Source organism: Oryctolagus cuniculus, chromosome 4, assembly GCF_051225735.1.
Source record: "Oryctolagus cuniculus isolate XC-2025 breed Fujian yellow rabbit chromosome 4, ASM5122573v1, whole genome shotgun sequence".
In the NCBI taxonomy this organism is placed as follows: domain Eukaryota; kingdom Metazoa; phylum Chordata; class Mammalia; order Lagomorpha; family Leporidae; genus Oryctolagus; species Oryctolagus cuniculus.
The window spans coordinates 169662548-169671395 of record NC_142870.1 but is presented as its reverse complement, the minus strand read 5'-3'; the positions used below and the strand labels follow the sequence as shown (position 1 = coordinate 169671395).

Genomic DNA, 8848 nt, shown 5'->3' with positions numbered 1-8848 from the left:
GGCACCCCGGGTTCTAGTCCCGGTTGGGGCACCAGGTATTAGTCCCGGTTACTCCTTTTCCAGTCCAGTTCTCAGCGGAAGACCGGGAGGAAGTATCCGGCTCCTGGCTTTGGATTGGCGCAGCGCCGGCAGTCAGTGGCGGCCATTCGGGGAGTGAACCAATGGAAGGAAAACCTGTCTCTCTCTCACTGTCTATAAATCTCTCTCTCTTACTGTCTAACTCTGCTTGGCAAAAAAAAAAAAAAAAAAAAAAAAAAAGTGGGGCAGGCCAGGACTTGAACTAGTGCTCTAATACATGGCAGTGGCTCAAACCACTGCAGCACAATGCTGGCCCCTACATACCAAATAGATACATAAATCTTGAGATTTATTTACTTCTATATTTATGTATAAATATTCATTATATTAAATCAATTTAAAATTAATTTATTGTAAAATGTATATTAGAAATTAAGCATTATAAAACATATATCTATTTACTTATATATTTACATTTTTATATAAATTTAAGATTTATGTATTTATTTGAAAGGCAGAGTTACAGAGAAGCAAAGACAGAGAGACAGAGAGAGAGGTCTTCCATCCTCCGGTTCACTCCCCAGTGGCCACAACAGCCAGAGTTGGGGTGATGGGAAGCCAGGAGCCAGGAGCTTCTTCCAGGTCTCCCACGCAGGTGCAGGGGTTCAAGCACTTGGGCCATCTGCTGCTTTCCCAGACCATTAGCAGAGAGCTGGATGGGAAGTGGTGCAGCTGGGGCTCGAACTGGGGGCACATGGGATGCCAGCATTGCAGGCGGCCACTGTACCTGCCATAGCGCCGGCCCTTTCAAATTCATAAATAAATCCTAAAAAAAATGAACATTTTTGTAACAGAAGGGGGCCTCATTCAAGGATGAGGCGCTCTCGTGCGCGCTCCATAGATAATCTACTGATAAATACATAAATATTGACGGAGTTTGTAGACTGCCGCCAGCGTCCCAGTTATGACAACGCTGATCTTCGTTTCTCCACCTGTGGAGACAACAAACCTTCCTTCCTCCGCTCGGTGTGGCGCACGGGGGAGACCCAGGGTGGGGGTGCACTGGAAGCAGGAACACCTTCGGGGCAGGGACCCAGGCAGCAGATGCGCTGGGGTGTTCATTCAGTGTAAGTTCGCAGACCAGCAGGCAAGAATCCGCATTTCAGCCCCGCTCGGGGGGTGGGCGAAGATGCTGACAAACGCACAGGGCTGCTGGCGGTCGGGGAGACGCGGTCGGGTATACTAGTGCGTATTTGACGTGCCTAGGAACGAGTGCGGCTGGCGAGTTAAGAGCGTCCTCCTCTTTCAAAAACAAAATTATAAGTAGGAGACGCCGGCAGCAAATCAACAGGCAGAGGACGGAGTCCGGCATACGCTCCGACGGCGTCAGCCTCCGGCCCGCGGTCCCCCAAAAGGCCGGGGGTTCGTGGCCGGCGGCTGCGCTCTCCCCGCCTCTCTGCGCCCTGGCTCTCCGCCCCAGTGCGCGCGCCCCGGGCGCAGCCCCTTTTGGCACCGCGGCTTCCAGGTGGAGCCGGGGTTTAGCCGCCTCCCCGGCGCCACGGAGAAGACCACCCCTCTCCACCCCCTCCCGGGAGTTGGGCGGCCCCGGCGTGGCGGGCCTCCCCTTCGCATCCCGGCGTCTGCTGGGGCTGGGCGCGCTGGGCGCGAAGCCCGCGAGCCCGCAGTTGAGCGCAGCGCACAGCGCCGAGTGGCGCGCGCCGGCCAGCGGCCTGGGCACCCCCGGAGCGCAGCCAGACCCCCTCGCCAGCCGCCGACGCCCGGACCATGACTGCCCCGGGGCCGGCCCCGCGCTCCCGGGCGCACTGCAGCCTGCCCGGGCTCTGGGTGGCGACAGCGCTGCTCCTGCTCAGTGCACCGCGGCTCTCCGTGCGGGCGGATGGTGAGTGTTTGGGAGGTGGCGGGCCCCGGGTGGATGCCGCGGGCGGGCGGGCGGGGAAGGCGAGGTTCGCTGCGGTCGCTCCTTGGAGTGAGCGCGGCTAGTGGCGAGTGGCTGTCTCGGGCCGCCGAGTCGCCGTGCGCCGCGCGCCCCAGCGCTCGCCGGGCTCCCGGGACCTCCCCACACCCGGGGCGCGCACCGAGGAAGCCTGCGCGTTGGTCCCGCCGTCCCGCCCCGGGTGTGGGGAGCAGTTTCTGAGTGTGGGACAAATGACAGCGAAGTGGCCGGAGCCCAGAGTGCGAGGTCGGGATGTCTTGAGACGTCGCGAAATGGTGCTGCTGATTCTCTGAGAATTGGCCCACTTTTAGGAGGATTTTTTTTTAAGTTTTTGGACTTGAATTCAGCTTTGAGGCTTCCATTACATGAGCAGGATCGGAGCTCTGTATCAATTCCATTTTTAAAGCTAATCCAGCTTGCTCTGATTTTGGACACACACACACACACACACACACACACGACGCAGGCTTGGAAGCCAGTAGGTTTCACATCCATGAAGAGTTCTGTGCAATTGGCGCTTGAGATCCATTAGATTGACGTGGAGAGCAGCCCTCCGTTGACTTGGGATGCTTTGTGTTTATATATTGAACCGTCGTGCAGTGAAGACTACGGAGTGGGTATAGACACAACAAAAAGCAACATGGTGGTTCAGGATAGGGGACAGCCCAGAAGAAAAATCAAAAGCCTTCCAGATGTTAGCTTGGAGTTTTTAGTGCTCTCTGTCCTATGTGCAGGTTTGAAGAGCCCTTGCTCCTAATTCAGGGTGTTTTCATTTCTCCAACCCTCCTTGGCAGGGTTAGAGACACAACATTCTTAGGATATGGTTCACATAACATTTCCCAAATAATGGGTGTGCATTAATTCCAGAACAGGCCCATCGCGCCCCAAAGAAAGCTTTTTTTTTTTTTTTTTTTTTTTTTTTTTGGACAGGCAGAGTGGACAGTGAGAGAGAGAGAGAGAGAAAGGTCTTCCTTCCATTGGTTCACCCCCCAAATGGCTGCCACAGCCAGCGCACCACGCTGATCTGAGGGCAGGAGCCAGGTGCTTCTCCTGGTCTCCCATGGGGTGCACCCCAAGCACTTGGGCCATCCTCCACCGCACTCCCGGGCCACAGCAGAGAGCTGGCCTGGAAGAGGGGCAACCGGGACAGAATCTGGCGCCCTGACCGGGACTAGAACCCGGTGTGCCAGTGCTGCAAGGCGGAGGATTAGCCTAGTGAGCTGCAGCGCTGGCCCAAAGAAAGCTCTTACGTGTTGGCAGGTGGTCCATGATGTTTCCCCGGACACTTACTTATTAAGCTGATCTGAAATAATACGAGTAGAACACATTGGAGCCAGCATTTACTTCTGCACAACTGTAGCTTCTGTACCAGTTTTAATCTCTTTCAGAGAAATATCATTGCCATTAGGAAGATTTTAGAGTTTCCCTCCATCGGTCCTGCCTAAGTGGCAGTGTTGGGTGCCTGCCTGGCTTGGTGTCGGTCAGAGAGGACTGAAGGCAGAATTGCCCTTGGACACTGGAAATAGAGCACCGGGCGCCTGTTTGTTTCCTTGTCACTGATGGCCAGAACTGCTCCACTTTCTCCCTTCTCTCTCCTTCTCTCCCCTCTTCCCCGGTGAATTATTGGTCACTTCCTTTCTGAGCTCCAATTTTTATAATAGAGCCATTGAAGAATTATAAGCTGCTCTGAAAAGATTCTTTACTAAATATATGCCTAACTACCACCACTTCCCACATTGAGTTATTTGTGTGCCGCAGGGAGGGGAGGAGGAAGACGTGTACAGCCACACTGCGATGCAGTACACGTATCTGAAGAGACAGGTTTGGAGAGAAACCATGTCTATAAAAATAAGGCAATCGGAAACATTCAGACAAAAGCCATTTAGCTGACATTTGGCTTGACATACATCTCATGCATAAAGGTGACCTGCTGTGGTCTTTTTCAATACTTCTGAAATGGAAAAATCTCAACACTAATTGAATGTAAATGAACTATTTGGGTGATGGTTACCGGGACCAAATCGTTGATTCAACAGATATCATTGAGCCTCTGCCACACGCCTGGCACTGTCCTTGGTGACGAAGATGGAAGAATGGAGAGAGACGAGTTCCTTCTATCAGGGAGCTTAAAATCCGATGATGGGGAGAGTCGTTAAGCAAAGAAGTGTAGGATGGAATGTGAAATCGCAACTTTTTGATCATTGGAAATATTACAGGACAGAGGTACTCTGAGATCTTACGCTCGGAGACTGAGACTTGGTGCAGGAGGATCTACGAGATGGGTTAGGGATGAACTAGATGGAAAACGGAAGGCAGAGTGTGGAAGAACCTGTTATAGGGAAAACAGGACATGTATGAAGGCAGAGTGGTTGGAGACGATGCCGGAGGAATTCGCAGAGGCACCGTCAGACACCTCCTGGGCTCGGTTTTGTCTGAATGCAAGAGATCTGGGCTGAAGAAAAAAATGTATCATCCAGGTGAGGTTGGGCGTTGAAGCCACGTGTGTGTGCTTGGAGTCCCAGGGAGAAGCTTTGCAGTGAGCAGACCTAGAACCAGGCCTGCAGGGAGAGACACAGGTTATGGTTCTTGAATCTATCATGAGATATATCGGCCTGGGGTTTTCATGTCTTGTAATATTCTTGTCAAGTGTCGGTATCAGCAGAAGGATGGTTCCTAAAGTGAATTGGAAAAAGAGGGGCTTCTGTGAAGTTAGTTTCCCTATGCTTTTTTTTTAAGATTTATTTTATTTACTTGAAAGACAGAGTTACAGGGCCAGCGCCGCGGCTCACTAGGCTAATCCTCTGCCTTGCGGCGCAGGAACACCGGGTTCTAGTCCCGGTCGGGGCGCCGGATTCTGTCCCAGTTGCCCCTCTTCCAGGCCAGCTCTCTGCTGTGGCCCGGGAGTGCAGTGGAGGATGGCCCAAGTGCTTGGGCCCTGCACCCCATGGGAGACCAGGAGAAGCACCTGGCTCCTGCCATCGGATCAGTGCGGTGCGCTGGCCGCAGTGCGCCGGCCGGGGCGGCCATTGGAGGGTGAACCAACGGCAAAGGAAGACCTTTCTCTCTGTCTCTCTCTCTCACTGTCCACTCTGCCTGTCAAAAAAAAAAAAAAAAAGACAGAGTTACAGAGAGAGGCGGTGGGGGGTGGTCTTCCATCCACCGGTTCACTCCCCAGATGGCCGCAATAGCCGGAGCTGCGCCGATCTGAAGCCAGGAGCCAGGAGCCTCCTCCAGGTCTCCCTCATGGGTGCAGGGGCCCAAGGACTTGGGCCATCTTCTGTTGCTTTCCCAGGAAAGTGGAAGAGGAGCAGCCAGGACTAGAACCGGCGCCCATATGGGATGCTAGCACTTCAGGCCAGGGCTTTAACCTGCTGTTTAACCCGCTATTTAAGCAGCACTGGCCCCTTCCCTATGCTTTAGTGGTAAGGTCATCTGTGTTTGCGGTTTCTTATGGGGAAGATTTATTTATTTGAAAAAGAGAGATTTTCTGTTGATTTACTCCCTACCTGCTAATAGGGCTGGGCCAGGCCAAAGCCAGGAAACAGGAACTCAATCCATGTCTCCCACTTGGGTAGCAGGGGCCAAAACACTTAGGCCATCCTCTGCGGCCTTCCCAGGCACATTAGCAGGGAGCTGGTTCAGAAGTGGAGCAGCCGGGACTTGAACCGCGCCCATACTGAGTGTCAGCATCATAGACAGTTGCTCAACCCTCTGCGCCACAACACCGGTCCCTCATAAGGGAAGATTTTAAGTACTGCATGCAATTTCTTTAGTAAAGAAATATTCAGATTTTAAAATCAGTTTTGCTAAATTTTCTTTTTTAAGAAATTTTCTGGTGCTGATATTTGGCACAGCATTTAAGATGTCGTTTGGGATGCCCACATCCCATTTCAGGGGGCCTGGGTTCAAGTCCTAGCTCCGATCTGGATTCCAGCTTCCTGCTAATATGTATACTAGAGGCAGCAGGTGATGGCAAAGTGTTTGGGCCACTGCCACCCACGTGAGAGACCCAGATGAGTTCAGGGCTCGTGGCTTCAGCGCAGGTTGTTTTGGGCATCTGAAGAGTGAAACAGTGGATGAGAGATTTTTCTGTTTCTCTGTGCCTCTTTCTCTGTTTCTGCCTTTTTTTTTAAGCTTTTAAAATTTGTTTATTTGAGAGGCAGGGTTGCAGAGAGGGAGAGACAGAGAGAAAGGTCCTCCACCCTCTGGTTTACTCCCCAAATGGCTGCAAAGGCTGGAGCTGGGCCGATCCGAAGCCAGGAGCTTCTTCCAGGTATTCCATGAAGGAACAGGGGCCCCAGCACTTGGGCCATGTTCTGCTGCTTTCCCAGGGCACAGCAGAGAGCTGGACTGGAAGAGGAGCAGCCGGGACATGAACCGGCACCCATATGGGATACCAGCACCACAGGAGGAGCCTTAACTTACTATGCCACAGCACCGGCCCATCTCTGCCTTTTAAATAAACTTACTTTAATGAAAAAAAAATTTTGTTTCCCCAACTCATCTAACTTGTCAAATGTGCTGGCATAAATACAATGTCATGATCTTTAATTATCATTTCCATGTCCATGGGGTCTGTAGTGATGTTCCCTTTTATTCTTGGAATTGGTTATCTGTATTTTCTCTTTTTGTCTTGGTCAGTCTTGCTAGGATTTTCACCAATTTTGTTATCCTTTTTAAAAAAGGCAACTTTAGGCTTTATTTATTTTCTATAGGCCTGCTTTCCATTTCACGGATTTCTGCATTTTCATTATGACTTTGTTCTTCCTGCTTCTTGAAGAGCTTTTATTTTATGTTCTCCATTTTTTATGTTCTCGAGATAGTAACTTAGATCCTGATATTCAAACATCTTTCTTTCAAAATATTATTATGGCTGGCGCCACGGCTCACTAGGCTAATCCTCCGCCTTGCGGCGCCAGCACACCGTGTTCTAGTCCCAGTTGGGGTGCCGGATTCTGTCCCAGTTGCCCCTCTTCCAGGCCAGCTCTCTGCTGTGGCCAGGGAGGGCAGTGGAGGATGGCCCAAGTCCTTGGGCCCTGCACCCCATGGGAGACCAGGAGAAGCACCTGGCTCCTGGCTTCGGATCCGCGCGGTGCATCGGCTGCAGCACGCCGGCCGCAGCGGCCATTGGAGGGTGAACCAACGGCAAAGGAAGACCTTTCTCTCTGTCTCTCCCTCTGCCTCTCTGTAACTCTGCCTTCTCTCCCTCTGCCTCTCTGTAACTCTGCCTTCTCTCCCTCTGCCTCTCTGTAACTCTGCCTTTCAAATAAATAAATAAATCTTTTAAAAAAGTATATTTTGTAATTGCTATACACAGGGGGATTTTCCTAGTTATTATATAGTTATCAGGAGGCAACAAATGTAACACAGTAATTAATATCGCTGAAGGCAGGGCAGGCATCTTGGAACAGCTGAGTAAGCCACAGCTTGCAACACAGTCATCCCACATCCCAGCTCCTGAGTCTTGTCTACTCTGCTTCTCATTAAGCTTCATGTTAATACACCTGGAAGGGCATAGATCGCAGCTGGCGCTGTGGCATGGTGGGCTACTGCAGTGCCAGCATTCCCTATGAGCGCTGGTTCAAGTCCTGGCTCTTCCACTTCCCATCCAGCTCTCTGCTATGGCCTGGGAAAGCAGTGGAGGACGGTCCAAGTACTTGGGCCCCTGCACCCGCGTGGGAGACTCAGAAGAAGCTCCTGGCTCTGGCTCCCAGCTTTGACCTGGCCCAGCCTTGGCTATTGCGACTATTCAGGATGTGAACCAGTGGATGAAAGATATTTCTGTCTCTGTCTCTCTCTCTCTTATGCCTTTCAAATAAAAAAAAAATCACCGAGGGAAAGCTAATTGGTGTGTGGTTTTTTTATCTCAGCTGTGTGATCTTGGACAAGCTATAATAGTAAACCTCAACTATAAAGTGAAGTAACAGTAGCATCTCCAGGTGGATGAGACTGTTGTAAGGATGAGAATAAAGAAGGCTTGTGAAACAATGTGAAACCTGGCCCATGGGAAGCATATTGTAATTGTTTCATAAATAAGTGAATTTAGTTTGCTTGTGTTGTGCTCTAAAAAACATGATCTTGGCCTTGTGAGGTGTTCCCAGGTTTGCCTGCTGCTCAGTGTAGGATCAATTTTACAAATGTTCCCTGTATGTTTACTGTGTATGCACTCTAGGTAAGTATGCAGTACTACACACATGGCCTTACACAGAGTGCTGGTTTAGTGCTGGGGGCACGGTGGTGCAGCAGGTTAAGCCACCACTTCGGACACCTGCATTCCACATTGGAGTGCCAATGCAAGTCTCAGTTTCTCTGCTTCCAATCCAGCTTCCTGCTAACGTGCTGGGGGAAGCCAGAGGATGGGGCAGCGGTTGAGTTCCTGCCACTCACGTGGGAGACCTGGACGGAGTTCCAAGATCCTGGTTTCCACCCGACCCAGCCCTGGCTGTTGCAGCCATTTGGGAAGTAAACTGGCAGGTGGACGCTCTCTCTCTCTCTCTCTCTCTCTCTGTCTCTCTCTCTCTGTATCTTTCTCTGCCTCTGTCTCTTTCTACTTTTAAGTAGATAAAAAATAGGCTGGCGCCACGGCTCACTAGGCTAATCCTCCGCCTTGCGGCGCCGGCACCCGGGTTCTAGTCCTGGTCGGGGTGCCGGATTCTGTCCCGGTTGCCCCTCTTCCAGGCCAGCTCTCTGCTGTGGCCCGGGAGTGCAGTGGAGGATGGCCCAAGTGCTTGGGCCCTGTACCCGCATGGGAGACCAGGAGAAGCACCTGGCTCCTGGCTTCGGATCGGCAAAGTGCGCCAGCCACAATGCACCTGCCATAGCGACCACTTTGGGGGTGAACCAACAGAAAAAGGAAGACCTTTCTCTCTATCTCTC

The 8848-nt window shown here is 51.7% G+C and overlaps 1 protein-coding gene across 2 annotated transcripts in view; it reads left to right on the top strand.

The window, feature by feature from the left end:
• The first annotated feature begins 1247 nt into the window (after positions 1 to 1247).
• The window catches only part of SUSD5 (sushi domain containing 5), a 51870-nt gene continuing 44269 nt past the window's right edge, over positions 1248 to 8848 (top strand). Inside the window, exon 1 of one of the 2 annotated variants that reach the window (XM_002716228.6) lies at positions 1248 to 1918. In XM_002716228.6, the coding sequence (XP_002716274.3) occupies positions 1804 to 1918 (115 nt within the window). In that variant the 5' untranslated portion in view covers positions 1248 to 1803. Of the gene's footprint in view, positions 1919 to 3886; positions 4450 to 8848 lie in introns of those variants that run through there. The other variant, XM_089331254.1, reaches the window with a different exon arrangement.